The sequence below is a fragment of the Chanodichthys erythropterus genome, chromosome 17 (assembly GCF_024489055.1).
Source record: "Chanodichthys erythropterus isolate Z2021 chromosome 17, ASM2448905v1, whole genome shotgun sequence".
NCBI classification, from domain to species: Eukaryota; Metazoa; Chordata; class Actinopteri; order Cypriniformes; family Xenocyprididae; genus Chanodichthys; species Chanodichthys erythropterus.
Window position 1 is genome coordinate 33,159,202 of NC_090237.1, and position 16,416 is coordinate 33,175,617.

The 16,416-nt window shown below is 38.1% G+C and overlaps 1 protein-coding gene across 9 annotated transcripts in view; it reads left to right on the top strand.

Annotated features, from left to right (window-relative positions):
* Positions 1-14,104, top strand: part of mre11a (MRE11 homolog A, double strand break repair nuclease) — a 200,420-nt gene extending 186,316 nt beyond the window's left edge. For 8 of the 9 annotated variants that reach the window (XM_067365344.1, XM_067365345.1, XM_067365347.1 and 5 more), the window contains 5 exons: positions 9,340-9,423; positions 10,132-10,193; positions 11,862-11,929; positions 13,622-13,712; positions 13,790-14,104. In XM_067365344.1, coding sequence (XP_067221445.1) covers positions 9,340-9,423; positions 10,132-10,193; positions 11,862-11,929; positions 13,622-13,712; positions 13,790-13,834 — 350 coding nt within the window. In that variant the 3' untranslated portion in view covers positions 13,835-14,104. The remainder of the gene's footprint in view (positions 1-9,339; positions 9,424-10,131; positions 10,194-11,861; positions 11,930-13,621; positions 13,713-13,789) is intronic. The other variant, XM_067365341.1, reaches the window with a different exon arrangement.
* The last annotated feature ends 2,312 nt before the right edge of the window (positions 14,105-16,416 follow it).

Genomic DNA, 16,416 nt, shown 5'->3' on the forward strand with positions numbered 1-16,416 from the left:
GCAATTAAACAACTTCAATGTGTTAGCAACAAGTTAAAAAAAGCTTGGTGTAAATTGGATAAACCCTGTAGGAGTAGTAGTATAAAATTCATAGCCTGTTTTTTCAAAAAATTAACATTCAAACCAAAATAGCTGACTTCCTGTTGGTCGGAGCTAATGAATGTAAATTAGAAAATTGTCCGGCTTGATGAGAATAATATGTGTACCGAGTTTGGTGACTGTAGGAAAAACTAACCCCCCCACTTTTGTCAAAAGGTGGCGCTACTGAGCCCCTCCACCACGCCCATTTCTATGGCTTTGTCCATGTCTACTGGTTGACAATATTGATGTGTGTGTCGAGTTTCATGCAATTTGAAGCATGTTAAGAGCCTCAAAAACACTCAAGAATATTATTACAGTTTGACCTGTTGCCATGGCAACAATATTTCAAATATCAAAAATCCTGTCATAGGTCTACATCTGCTGTGTATTGACATTACACTGATGAAGTTTGAAGCAAATCAGGTAAAAATAAGAGGGTGATCTCAAAGCATTTTAAAAGTGATACACTTCTTGCTGCCATTTGGTGGCGCTATAACTTTGACTCACAATAGTTACATCCATGTGATCAGACTACTACAACCAACACACTCCTGAAGTTTCATAAACATCAATGAATGTATGCAGAAGTTATAACACATTTCCTGTTTCCCTTTTCTCGCCATAAATTCGTTGCCTCGCCACGGCCAAACCGTTTGAGATATCCAAAATCCGTTTGCAATTAAACAACTTCAATGTGTTCGCAACAAGTTAAAAAAGCTTGGTGTAAATTGGATAAACCCTGTAGGAGTAGTAGTATAAAATTCATAGCCTGTTTTTTCAAAAAATTAACATTCAAACCAAAATAGCTGACTTCCTGTTGGTCGGAGCTAATGAATGTAAATTAGAAAATTGTCCGGCTTGATGAGAATAATATGTGTACCGAGTTTGGTGACTGTAGGAAAAACTAACCCCCCCACTTTTGTCAAAAGGTGGCGCTACTGAGCCCCTCCACCACGCCCATTTCTATGGCTTTGTCCATGTCTACTGGTTGACAATATTGATGTGTGTGTCGAGTTTCATGCAATTTGAAGCATGTTAAGAGCCTCAAAAACACTCAAGAATATTATTACAGTTTGACCTGTTGCCATGGCAACAATATTTCAAATATCAAAAATCCTGTCATAGGTCTACATCTGCTGTGTATTGACATTACACTGATGAAGTTTGAAGCAAATCAGGTAAAAATAAGAGGGTGATCTCAAAGCATTTCAAAAAGTGATACACTTCCTGCTGCCAGTTGGTGGCGCTATAACTTTGACTCACAATAGTCACATCCATGTGATCAGACTCCTATAACGAACACACTCGTGAAGTTTCATAAAGATCAATATATGTATTAAGACGTTATAACACATTTCCTGTTTCCTTTTTCTCGCCATAAATTCGTTGCCTCGCCACGGCCAAACCGTTCGAGATATCAAAAATCCCCTGGCAATTTTTAATCATCAGTGTCTTGACTTCATGCTGACCGAGTTTGGTGGCGATCGGATTAATCGTCTAGGAGGAGTATATCAAATTCCAGAGCATGCGTTTTTCAAACAACCCTTAATAGCTGACTTCCTGTTGGCGTGGCGATTAACTTAGAGCGCGAAAGTTGTTCGGCCCGATGAGGTCTATATGTGTACCGAGTTTCATACTAATACGTGCAAGCATGTTTAATATATGGACCAAATTTTCAGACTTTTTTCAAGGGGGCGCTGTCGAGCCCCCCTGCCACGCCCGGGTACCAGCCTCTCCGGCGTCCTAATGGCCGCAGATTCCAATGTGTGTGCCAATTTTCAAGAGTTTTTGAGCATGTTAAGGCCCCCAAAAAGCCCCGGAAGACGGAAAAAAAAAATAAAAAAAAAAAAAAAAAAAATAATAATCCTTAGAAGAACAAGAGGGCTCTGCGCGAATTTTCGCTTGGGCCCTAAATATAGCTGCGAGCAGCGATGGCGGGCCCAAGCCCGGTGGCACCGCCACCCCGGTGGCTTCAGGGCAACTGTGCACAGCGGGCAATAGGCACTTAAAACGGTTAAACATCAAAGGACTATGTCAAATTCACTCCACATTTACTGCACTACAAGGTGCCGCTATAGAGCCCCTCCTCCCTGCCCATTTTCAAAGGATTACATGTGCCAAGTTTTAACATTATTCTGATGAATTTTGAAGCAAATCAGGTAAAAATAAGAGGGTGATCTCAATGTATGCTGAAAGTGACACATTTTCTGCTTCCAGTTGGTGGCGCTATGACTTTGAATCACAATAGTCAAATCCATGTGATCAGCCTTGTACAACGAAGACTAAGCCAAAGTTTCATCAAAATCAATTAATGTATGCAGAAGTTATAACACTTTGTTTCCCTTTTCTTGCCATAAATTCGTTGCCTCGCCACGGACAAACCGTTTGAGATATCCAAAATCCGTTTGCAATTAAACAACTTCAATGTGTTAGCAACAAGTTAAAAAAAGCTTGGTGTAAATTGGATAAACCCTGTAGGAGTAGTAGTATAAAATTCATAGCCTGTTTTTTCAAAAAATTAACATTCAAACCAAAATAGCTGACTTCCTGTTGGTCGGAGCTAATGAATGTAAATTAGAAAATTGTCCGGCTTGATGAGAATAATATGTGTACCGAGTTTGGTGACTGTAGGAAAAACTAACCCCCCCACTTTTGTCAAAAGGTGGCGCTACTGAGCCCCTCCACCACGCCCATTTCTATGGCTTTGTCCATGTCTACTGGTTGACAATATTGATGTGTGTGTCGAGTTTCATGCAATTTGAAGCATGTTAAGAGCCTCAAAAACACTCAAGAATATTATTACAGTTTGACCTGTTGCCATGGCAACAATATTTCAAATATCAAAAATCCTGTCATAGGTCTACATCTGCTGTGTATTGACATTACACTGATGAAGTTTGAAGCAAATCAGGTAAAAATAAGAGGGTGATCTCAAAGCATTTTAAAAGTGATACACTTCTTGCTGCCATTTGGTGGCGCTATAACTTTGACTCACAATAGTTACATCCATGTGATCAGACTACTACAACCAACACACTCCTGAAGTTTCATAAACATCAATCAATGTATGCAGAAGTTATAACACATTTCCTGTTTCCCTTTTCTCGCCATAAATTCGTTGCCTCGCCACGGCCAAACCGTTTGAGATATCCAAAATCCGTTTGCAATTAAACAACTTCAATGTGTTCGCAACAAGTTAAAAAAAGCTTGGTGTAAATTGGATAAACCCTGTAGGAGTAGTAGTATAAAATTCATAGCCTGTTTTTTCAAAAAATTAACATTCAAACCAAAATAGCTGACTTCCTGTTGGTCGGAGCTAATGAATGTAAATTAGAAAATTGTCCGGCTTGATGAGAATAATATGTGTACCGAGTTTGGTGACTGTAGGAAAAACTAACCCCCCACTTTTGTCAAAAGGTGGCGCTACTGAGCCCCTCCACCACGCCCATTTCTATGGCTTTGTCCATGTCTACTGGTTGACAATATTGATGTGTGTGTCGAGTTTCATGCAATTTGAAGCATGTTAAGAGCCTCAAAAACACTCAAGAATATTATTACAGTTTGACCTGTTGCCATGGCAACAATATTTCAAATATCAAAAATCCTGTCATAGGTCTACATCTGCTGTGTATTGACATTACACTGATGAAGTTTGAAGCAAATCAGGTAAAAATAAGAGGGTGATCTCAAAGCATTTCAAAAAGTGATACACTTCCTGCTGCCAGTTGGTGGCGCTATAACTTTGACTCACAATAGTCACATCCATGTGATCAGACTCCTATAACGAACACACTCGTGAAGTTTCATAAAGATCAATATATGTATTAAGACGTTATAACACATTTCCTGTTTCCTTTTTCTCGCCATAAATTCGTTGCCTCGCCACGGCCAAACCGTTCGAGATATCAAAAATCCCCTGGCAATTTTTAATCATCAGTTTCTTGACTTCATGCTGACCGAGTTTGGTGGCGATCGGATTAATCGTCTAGGAGGAGTATATCAAATTCCAGAGCATGCGTTTTTCAAACAACCCTTAATAGCTGACTTCCTGTTGGCGTGGCGATTAACTTAGAGCGCGAAAGTTGTTCGGCCCGATGAGGTCTATATGTGTACCGAGTTTCATACTAATACGTGCAAGCATGTTTAATATATGGACCAAATTTTCAGACTTTTTTCAAGGGGGCGCTGTCGAGCCCCCCTGCCACGCCCGGGTACCAGCCTCTCCGGCGTCCTAATGGCCGCAGATTCCAATGTGTGTGCCAATTTTCAAGAGTTTTTGAGCATGTTAAGGCCCCCAAAAAGCCCCGGAAGACGAAAAAAAAAAAAAAATAATAATAATAATAATAATAATCCTTAGAAGAACAAGAGGGCCCTGCGCGAATTTTCGCTTGGGCCCTAAATATAGCTGCGAGCAGCGATGGCGGGCCCAAGCCCGGTGGCACCGCCACCCCGGTGGCTTCAGGGCAACTGTGCACAGCGGGCAATAGGCACTTAAAACGGTTAAACATCAAAGGACTATGTCAAATTCACTCCACATTTACTGCACTACAAGGTGCCGCTATAGAGCCCCTCCTCCCTGCCCATTTTCAAAGGATTACATGTGCCAAGTTTTAACATTATTCTGATGAATTTTGAAGCAAATCAGGTAAAAATAAGAGGGTGATCTCAATGTATGCTGAAAGTGACACATTTTCTGCTTCCAGTTGGTGGCGCTATGACTTTGAATCACAATAGTCAAATCCATGTGATCAGCCTTGTACAACGAAGACTAAGCCAAAGTTTCATCAAAATCAATTAATGTATGCAGAAGTTATAACACTTTGTTTCCCTTTTCTTGCCATAAATTCGTTGCCTCGCCACGGACAAACCGTTTGAGATATCCAAAATCCGTTTGCAATTAAACAACTTCAATGTGTTAGCAACAAGTTAAAAAAAGCTTGGTGTAAATTGGATAAACCCTGTAGGAGTAGTAGTATAAAATTCATAGCCTGTTTTTTCAAAAAATTAACATTCAAACCAAAATAGCTGACTTCCTGTTGGTCGGAGCTAATGAATGTAAATTAGAAAATTGTCCGGCTTGATGAGAACAATATGTGTACCGAGTTTGGTGACTGTAGGAAAAACTAACCCCCCCACTTTTGACAAAAGGTGGCGCTACTGAGCCCCTTCACCACGCCCATTTCTATGGCTTTGTCTATGTCTACTGGTTGACAATATTGATGTGTGTGTCGAGTTTCATGCAATTTGAAGCATGTTAAGAGCCTCAAAAACACTCAAGAATATTATTACAGTTTGACCTGTTGCCATGGCAACAATATTTCAAATATCAAAAATCCTGTCATAGGTCTACATCTGCTGTGTATTGACATTACACTGATGAAGTTTGAAGCAAATCAGGTAAAAATAAGAGGGTGATCTCAAAGCATTTCAAAAAGTGATACACTTCCTGCTGCCAGTTGGTGGTGCTATAACTTTGACTCACAATAGTCACATCCATGTGATCAGACTACTACAACTAACACACTCGTGAAGTTTCATAAAGATCAATATATGTATGCAGACGTTATAACACATTTCCTGTTTCCTTTTTCTCGCCATAAATTCGTTGCCTCGCCACGGCCAAACCGTTCGAGATATCAAAAATCCCCTGGCAATTTTTAATCATCAGTGTCTTGACTTCATGCTGACCGAGTTTGGTGGTGATCGGATTAATCGTCTAGGAGGAGTATATCAAATTCCAGAGCATGCGTTTTTCAAACAACCCTTAATAGCTGACTTCCTGTTGGCGTGGCGTTTAACTTAGAGTACGAAAGTTGTTCGGCCCGATGAGGTCTATATGTGTACCGAGTTTCATACTAATACGTGCAAGCGTGTTTAATATATGGACCAAATTTTCAGACTTTTTTCAAGGGGGCGCTGTCGAGCCCCCCTGCCACGCCCGGATACCAGCCTCTGGGGCGTCCTAATGGCCGCGGATTCCAATGTGTGTGCCAATTTTCAAGAGTTTTTGAGCATGTTAAGGCCCCCAAAAAGCCCCGGAAGACGAAAAAAAAAATAAAAATAAAATAATAATAATAAATATAGCTGCGAGCAGCGATGGCGGGCCCAAGCCCGGTGGCACCGCCACCCCGGTGGCTTCAGGGCAACTGTGCACAGCGGGCAATAGGCACTTAAAACGGTTAAACATCAAAGGACTATGTCAAATTCACTCCACATTTACTGCACTACAAGGTGCCGCTATAGAGCCCCTCCTCCCTGCCCATTTTCAAAGGATTACATGTGCCAAGTTTTAACATTATTCTGATGAATTTTGAAGCAAATCAGGTAAAAATAAGAGGGTGATCTCAATGTATGCTGAAAGTGACACATTTTCTGCTTCCAGTTGGTGGCGCTATGACTTTGAATCACAATAGTCAAATCCATGTGATCAGCCTTGTACAACGAAGACTAAGCCAAAGTTTCATCAAAATCAATTAATGTATGCAGAAGTTATAACACTTTGTTTCCCTTTTCTTGCCATAAATTCGTTGCCTCGCCACGGCCAAACCGTTTGAGATATCCAAAATCCGTTTGCAATTAAACAACTTCAATGTGTTAGCAACAAGTTAAAAAAAGCTTGGTGTAAATTGGATAAACCCTGTAGGAGTAGTAGTATAAAATTCATAGCCTGTTTTTTCAAAAAATTAACATTCAAACCAAAATAGCTGACTTCCTGTTGGTCGGAGCTAATGAATGTAAATTAGAAAATTGTCCGGCTTGATGAGAATAATATGTGTATCGAGTTTGGTGACTGTAGGAAAAACTAACACCCCCACTTTTGTCAAAAGGTGGCGCTACTGAGCCCCTCCACCACGCCCATTTCTATGGCTTTGTCCATGTCTACTGGTTGACAATATTGATGTGTGTGTCGAGTTTCATGCAATTTGAAGCATGTTAAGAGCCTCAAAAACACTCAAGAATATTATTACAGTTTGACCTGTTGCCATGGCAACAATATTTCAAATATCAAAAATCCTGTCATAGGTCTACATCTGCTGTGTATTGACATTACACTGATGAAGTTTGAAGCAAATCAGGTAAAAATAAGAGGGTGATCTCAAAGCATTTTAAAAGTGATACACTTCTTGCTGCCATTTGGTGGCGCTATAACTTTGACTCACAATAGTTACATCCATGTGATCAGACTACTACAACCAACACACTCCTGAAGTTTCATAAACATCAATCAATGTATGCAGAAGTTATAACACATTTCCTGTTTCCCTTTTCTCGCCATAAATTCGTTGCCTCGCCACGGCCAAACCGTTTGAGATATCCAAAATCCGTTTGCAATTAAACAACTTCAATGTGTTCGCAACAAGTTAAAAAAGCTTGGTGTAAATTGGATAAACCCTGTAGGAGTAGTAGTATAAAATTCATAGCCTGTTTTTTCAAAAAATTAACATTCAAACCAAAATAGCTGACTTCCTGTTGGTCGGAGCTAATGAATGTAAATTAGAAAATTGTCCGGCTTGATGAGAATAATATATGTACCGAGTTTGGTGACTGTAGGAAAAACTAACCCCCCCACTTTTGTCAAAAGGTGGCGCTACTGAGCCCCTCCACCACGCCCATTTCTATGGCTTTGTCCATGTCTACTGGTTGACAATATTGATGTGTGTGTCGAGTTTCATGCAATTTGAAGCATGTTAAGAGCCTCAAAAACACTCAAGAATATTATTACAGTTTGACCTGTTGCCATGGCAACAATATTTCAAATATCAAAAATCCTGTCATAGGTCTACATCTGCTGTGTATTGACATTACACTGATGAAGTTTGAAGCAAATCAGGTAAAAATAAGAGGGTGATCTCAAAACATTTCAAAAAGTGATACACTTCCTGCTGCCAGTTGGTGGCGCTATAACTTTGACTCACAATAGTCACATCCATGTGATCAGACTCCTATAACGAACACACTCGTGAAGTTTCATAAAGATCAATATATGTATTAAGACGTTATAACACATTTCCTGTTTCCTTTTTCTCGCCATAAATTCGTTGCCTCGCCACGGCCAAACCGTTCGAGATATCAAAAATCCCCTGGCAATTTTTAATCATCAGTGTCTTGACTTCATGCTGACCGAGTTTGGTGGCGATCGGATTAATCGTCTAGGAGGAGTATATCAAATTCCAGAGCATGCGTTTTTCAAACAACCCTTAATAGCTGACTTCCTGTTGGCGTGGCGATTAACTTAGAGCGCGAAAGTTGTTCGGCCCGATGAGGTCTATATGTGTACCGAGTTTCATACTAATACGTGCAAGCATGTTTAATATATGGACCAAATTTTCAGACTTTTTTCAAGGGGGCGCTGTCGAGCCCCCCTGCCACGCCCGGGTACCAGCCTCTCCGGCGTCCTAATGGCCGCGGATTCCAATGTGTGTGCCAATTTTCAAGAGTTTTTGAGCATGTTAAGGCCCCCAAAAAGCCCCGGAAGACGGAAAAAAAATAAAATAAAAAAAAAAAAAAAAAAAAATAATAATAATCCTTAGAAGAACAAGAGGGCCCTGCGCGAATTTTCGCTTGGGCCCTAATAATCCTTAGAAGAACAAGAGGGCCCTGCGCGCTTAATTCGCTTGGGCCCTAATAATAATAATCCTTAGAAGAACAAGAGGGCCCTGCGCGAATTTTCGCTTGGGCCCTAATAATAATAATCCTTAGAAGAACAAGAGGGCCCTGCGCGCTTAATTCGCTTGGGCCCTAATAATCCTTAGAAGAACAAGAGGGCCCTGCGCGAATTTTCGCTTGGGCCCTAATAAAAATAGCTCTCACAAAATTAAAAAAACTAACAAAAAAATATCAATATCTTTAGTTTTCTTCTTCATCCTCATTTTCCTCTTAATTCTGTTTTTCTTCCTCGTCCTCCTTGTTTGCTCATCTATATTTTGCTGTAGAGCTGATCTTTCCCAGCAGTTTTTGTTGTTTAACAAACAAGCATGAAAGTAAAGAAATTTATATAGGCCTATCAGCTGTTACATCGCAAGGTACAAAGGAAGAGCACAACGAGCTGAACTCATTGTAGACGATAGCTGAAGGTTGCTCTGCTGTTACAGAAAGTATCTGTTATTCAGTTACAGATGACTGCACAAATCATGCAAACTAATGAAAACATTATAAACTGTTACCTAGAAGTAAACAACTGTAGTTTAGGCATAAGTCAGCCGCGACGCTGAGAATATAGTTACCTTTATGGAATAATCCATATTTTAATATGTCCAGGTGCTGCCTCAAAGTCAGGGCGGGGGGGACGTGGACAAAAAGGATCTCTCTCAAGTCCACTAAAAACCAAGTCAATAATGGATGGTAAGATAACACCTGACACTTGAACACACACAAGCAAGTGGTGTTGAAGTTCAAACCAATTACACATTAAAGAGTGCAAGTAACTCTTGTGACACCTCAGCTGGTGCACATAAAATCACAACCACATCCACACTGTCTTTCTAATCTCCCTAAGTTTTCATGTGACATCACCATGTGAGAGTCCAATGAATACTTTGTCTTTGAGCCATTGAGCCATTCTTTTAATTAATCCTTCTGTTGTGGTTCCCATAACTCAAATTTAGAATCATTCAGTTTCTTTTATTCAGTTCTTTTATTCTTCTTTTATTCAGTTTCATTCCTGTGATAGCTTTGTGGTTTATTTTAAATAATGTGAAATGGAAGGTGTAAACTGCAGCCTCGGGTGTTTTACGCATTAAAAGAACGCATTAAAAGTCTTCTGTTTTAAGTTAAAAAGGTATCATGTAAGCGGCCCCTAAGTTTGATGATTTTTGAATTGTTGAATAATTAATGATTATTACAATGGAAGTAATTTGATCAAAAACTTACTTTAGCCTGATAATAACTTTTCCTAGAGGTGCTGTAAAGCCAAAACAATCTCTGTCCATTAATTCTCTTATTATAACTGTGAAGCTGCTTTTAAACAATCTGTGTTGTAAAAAGCACTATATAAATGAAGATGACTTGACTTGACATTTGTTTAATTTTTTTTCCTTCTTCCATTTTCAGCCTTCCAGGCTTCAACCCAGAGGACCTCTCGTGGAAACACATCGAAGTTGTATGCTGAGGAGGTATACGCACATAGGGTACAACGGGGCTAAAGGCACAACTTAAGAAAAATGTGCTTTTCACTACTCCCATAGTATGATTGCAGAAAAAAATGTTTTTATTGAACATTGATGGAACAACAGATTTTGTGTAGAGGAAAAAAAAAAATCATAAAAGTGGTTTGTTTATTTAAAAATGTTATGAGGTGGCGAGGGGGGTCTTTTACTGCACACATGAGGTAAAAGGCTATTTTTACATATCATGGTTTCATTATAAATATGGTGATTATCTCTAAGGCTGACACCCAGCCTAATGATATTTACCATCTGAATCTAACCATGTCATGTCAACACATGAAAAAGTCAGCCAGCTTTTTATTCTCATGTTAATTATTGTGCATTTAGCCCCAACAGCAGGGGTGCCTTTAACCCCAAATACCATACTTTTATATATTATTCTTATTGAAAAACTGTTGCTTTATTTAACTTGATCAAAACTAAAAAAGACCTTTGTCTCAAAATATTGTCAATAATTTTATCCATTCTCATTATAAATAAATCTCTAAATAAATCATCCTAACCCTAGCCCTAAAATTTAAAAAAAATATTAAATATTATCAAATTAGTGCAGAATCAACTTTGTGTTGCTGTTTGCAATCTCATCAAGGATCAGCCAAATTTCCACATTCATCATCAAAAGCGGTTGTTAAAGGGGCTATATGTAAGATTTTCACTTTAATAAAGCATAAAATTACCCCAATATGTTTGCATATATTTAGGAAACATGCTAAGTTCACCTATTTGTTTCTCAGAAAAACAATGATACAGCCAGATATTCTACTTTGAAATGTTCGTTCTGTGTCAGAATGTCTGTCTTTGTTTTGGTCTGTGCAAAACAGTGTACTGCCGGTTTATTCAACAGTATTTCGACATCACAGGTTGCCAGTTGGTGGAAAACACTGTGTATTGTAGCCATGGAAAAGCCATGCATCCATCTAAAAATCTCTATGAACGACAGCATATTAAAACAGATAAATCAACTCATCAGCTTACAGTGTGTAAGTCTCCTCAGCTTTCATTGTCAATTGCTCTCCCTCTTGTTGCGTGTCCTCAAGCTGGCAACCTACGTCTTTGAAGGAGGGGGCAGGGCAAACAATATTTTGGATATGGACTGCAGTACCTATTTCGACCACTGGGTGTCCTTCCTACATAGAGCCCCTTTAAGAAAAGTGCTGAACTATGAACTATGCATGCTTTTCTACATTTGTAATTGAGAGCATAAATCGTAATTTAGTTATATTTTTAAGTTTGGAAAAATGCAGTTTTACAGTTTGGTTACCAACATTCTTCTAAATATTTTCTTTTGTTATGGCGTTTTTTTTTTTTTCATACAGCTTTGGAAATTACATGAGGGTGCGCAAATGACAGAATTTTAGCTCACCACAACCTCATTCAGAAAAAAATATGCAATTATAACAATTTTCATAAAATAGTTATCTGCAGTCATAACTATATTTGGATAGTAAATGTAGCTACAGGTACCTGTTTCTGTACAGAGATTTTTTACAAGAGAAGAGACTACATAGGTCCTTCACAAGATTCAGGATGGGAAAAGTGGTCTTCCTGTTCTGTGATATGTAATTTGATTTCATTTGACTTTTATTTATTCTTATTTTCTTTCTCTGTGATCAGATCACCATAGAGGACAGTGACTCAGATGAGAATGTTTCATTTTTAAAATGTTCTAGGTCAAAACAAAAGTAAGTGGTTTACATTTGCTTTTGCTCTTTACTTGCTCTGTTAGGTCATTCAGGTTAACTTGCATGGATGAAGTTTGCTCTGATGTAGAGACTGATAAAAGAGTGAAGAAATAAATGTTTAATAAATGAGTTGGGCTTGGCTCATTTGTCGATTATTTGTATGACTAAAAAATGTCAAGTGTTGCGAAAAGTATTAGTTTTGTTTCATAGATTGAAAAGAGCTTTGATATTATGCAAACTGACAATAGAAAAACCTTTATTAAACTGTTATCTCCCCTTAAACACTTGTATAATGCTTGCAGACAATACAATATAACAGCATAAGTTATTCACATCTGTATAGACAGGTTTTCCACACCTGTAAGACCTTCGTTCCTCTTCGGAAAACAAATTAAGATATTTTTAATGAAATCTGAGAGGTATATGACTTGTCCATAGACAGCATTTTAACCGACACTTTCAAGGTCCAGAAAGGTACTGAAGTATGGTGACCGAGAGGGGACATGTTCGGTTCACTTAGTTTGTCATGGCCACCACATATAAACTCGTGATAATAAGTCGTAGCCACAAGATCATTTTTTCGAGGTAATGACATCCTTATGTCGTGGCCTCGAGATCATATGGTGAGAGAACAATATATTTTTCTCGTAGCCACGACTTCATTATGTTGAGGGAACAACATCTATTTATCATGGCCACGAGTTAAATGTGTAAACAACCTGCGCAACCATAGCAACCTGGAATTATCAAAAATGGATAAGACTATAATATTTATTATTAATTAAGAAAAAGCGTGGAATTAAGAAATGATTATATTAACATACTGCATATTATATTGTATTGTGCGCGATGTTGCCTAGATAGCATTCAAATAAAGTTTACCAATTACAATGATAAAAGGATAGCCTATGTCAGAACATAAAATAATATAGGCCTGCAATAAATGATTGATTTTCTACGCCGATATGTCTAGGAACTATACTCTCATTCCGGCGTAATAATCAAGGAACTTTTTGACCGCTTTGTCCACAACAAAACTAAGTGAACTGAACATGTCCCCTGTACTAAAGACATTGTTAAAAAAGTCAACATGTCTCCAGTGGTTCAACCAAAAAAAAAAAACAACTTTATTCAGCAATCTCTTCTCTTATGTGTCGTTCTTATACATTGTTTACGTCCAAGCACTCCCAGGTTCTACATCAGAACGCGGACCCGTTATTGGCCAGCTCCTGCGTCCGCATCACACACATGCGTTGTGGTGCTCATGTGACCAGCTTTGGCCAATACTGAGCCGGCATTCGGACGTAAATCCGGAAGCCTTCACTGTGTTTACTACTGCAACTACACAAGGATAATGACAGGGAAGAGAAGAGATTGTTGAATAAAGTCCTTATCTTTGTTTTTTTTTTTTGCAAACAAAAAGTATTCTCGTCGCTTCACAAAATTAAGTTAAACCACTGCAGTCACGTCGATTGTTCTTTAGTACCTTTCTGGACCTTAAAAGTGTCAGTTAAATTGCTGTCTATGGACGAGTCATATTCCTCTCAGATTTCATCAAAGATATCTTAATTTGTGTTCTGAAGATGAACGAAGGTCTTACACGAGAGTAATTAACGACAGAATTTTTTGGGTGAACTTAACCCTTTAACTTTTTTTTTTTTTTTAAATCCTCTGTCTTTGCTTAACCAATAGGCTGACTTCATTATGCTCCAGTAAGAGAGGTTCCCAAAGCCAGAGCCAGTCTTTGAAAGGAGTATGCTTTGATGATGATGACGACAATGAGGTAAAGTTAATGTGCACTGATTTTGTTTTTTGTTTTTTTATTCACAAATTTATCTTTACAATTTTTTCTCCTTTCAGGATGAGTTTGATCCATTCAAGGGGTCAAGGCGGCAGCACAGATGAGGAAATAATTCCAACTGCTTGTATAGTTCTAAATAATCCTCTTCTTTTTTTCACTCAATGCTTCCACAGTTTTTGCAGATATTTGAGTAAACTAATTTGTTCAAGATTTACATGCCTGCAATTGTTTTAAAAATGTTAAATGCTGATTGTTGAACACTGTCTTTTATACTGGTCTTTTATTGTCCCAAGGCTTTATTTGAGGACATGCATCCATGTGTGTTTATCAAAGCAAAAGTGTGTTTATGTCTGTTCCATGCCATTAAAAAAAAATCAAACATGTCACTCTTCTTACGTGTACATTCAGGAAAATAATTGTTGCTACAGGGCAGAATATTCTTGTATTTGCTGCTGACAATTCAGACAGCGGGAGTGTTTTATCAGTTCAGTGTTAAGTGTGTTTGTATATCAACAAATATATTTTACAGAAAAATACTGCTACAACAATCAACCCCAAACTCATATTTCCCCTGCAAGTATGTTAATCAGTGCATCTAAATGTCCACAGTCTGTATTTGGGTTAATATAAACATGTGCAGTCACACAAAAGCACTGAAATATTGTTATAATTTGCAATGACACTTCCTCCTCTGACTTTCAGGTTTGTGTTTTTTGTAATAACCTTGTTGGTAGACTCATTTAAAATAATGTAATTGGCTGGTTTTTGCCAGGTTTCTCTCAAACAAACCTTATTTAATCATATAATTAACAATAAGTACTTTTGTAGAATGGGATCTAATCTAGTTTAACAACCAAAGCTTAAAGGGTTAGTTCACCCAAAAATGAAAATTCTGTCATTAATTACTCACCCTCATGCCGTTCCACACCCGTAAGACATTCATTGATCTTTGGAACACAAATTAAGATATTTTGGTTGAAATGCGATGGTTCAGTGAGGCCTCCATAGCCAGCAATGACATTTCTCTCAAGATCCATAAAGGTACTAAAAACATATTTAAATCAGTTCATGTGAGTACAGTGGTTCAATATTAATATTATAAAGCGACGAGAATACTTTTGGTGCGCCAAAAAAAATAAAAAAAATAACGACATATAGAGATGGCCGATTTCAAAACACTGCTTCATGAAGCGTCGTAGCATTTTGAATCAGTGTATCGAATCATGATTCAGATCACGTGTCAAACTGCCAACAGCTGAAATCACGTGACTTTGGTGTTCCGAACAGCAGATTCGATATACTGATTCATTGTGCTCCGATGCTTCCTGAAGCATTGTTTTGAAATCGGCCATCACTTTGTAAGTATTTATTTTGGGGTTTTTTTTTTGGCGCACCAAAAATATTCTCGTCACTTTATAATATTAATATTGAACCACTGTACGCACATGAACTGATTTAGATGTGTTTTTAGTACCTTTATGGATCTTGAGAGAGGAAATGTCATTGCTCCCTATGCAGGCCTCACGGAGCCATCGGATTTCAACTAAAATATCTTATTGTGTTCCGAAGATAAACGAAGGTCTTACGGGTGTGGAATGGCATGAGGGTAAGTAATAAATGACAGAATTTTCATTTTTGGGTGAACTAACCCTTTAACAGGTGTTCTCTGTAGTATATCAATTTGTATGGAAGTAAATTAATGCCAAATGTTTTTGAAATAAAAAGTTTGTTGAATTGCACTAAATGAAAAAAAAAAAATGCATTACATTAGCTGTGCTTGCATTTAGATGCATTGTATTTTTAAAGCTTGCATTTTTATGGGCTGAAATTCAATTCATATATTTAAGCTGTGAATATTTCAATTAAAAATATTTCACAGACATTTTCATTATTAAAAATTAAATAATTTATATACACCTTTCAGATTGCACTTCCAAAATATTCATTCTGTTTAAAAATACAACCTATAAAATTCAACAAGCAATTTTCAGTCCATTTTATAGACTTTTTTTTACAAATTCGCTTCCACAAATTCAGTGGTTCAAATTCGGCAGAAAATTCAACATTTCACATCCAGGAACTGCAAGAAAAGCAGTAGAGTGCCGATGCATGATCTCCATCTGCTGTTAGTCTACTTCACCAGCAGGTGCCACTAGCGGCTGTTTACAAAGACGAGCAATGGCTAGTAAGTCATCATTCATTCATAAAAACGAATTTACAGAAATGGAAGTCAATGTGTGATGATTATCAGGGTCAGTATAAATGCAGAAAAGCTGATAAAGACACAAAAGCTGCATTTATGTTTAATTCAGTTTACGGTTACTTTCCCTGTGTAGTATAAGCAGCTTTCTCTCCAGTGAACGAGATCATAACGTTATTGCCTGATCCTGGTGTACAGATGAGAGAGGGCTGGCGCAAAATGCGGCATCGGCATCTCGCGGCGGCATCTCCAGCGGCCAGGGACTTCTTCGGCAGCTGTCGCTTGAGCGGCATCGGCATCTCGTAGCGGCACTTCTGGCGGCATCTCCAGCGGCCAGTGACTTCTTCGCCAGCACCTGCCGCTAACCATTATAATTCAATGTTTTTTATTTTATTTTAAAAACTACATTTAATCAAAATAACATAACATACCAGAAGACTGTAATTTGTAAGCATTTATCACAAATTTTGTTAATAACGTTCTGAT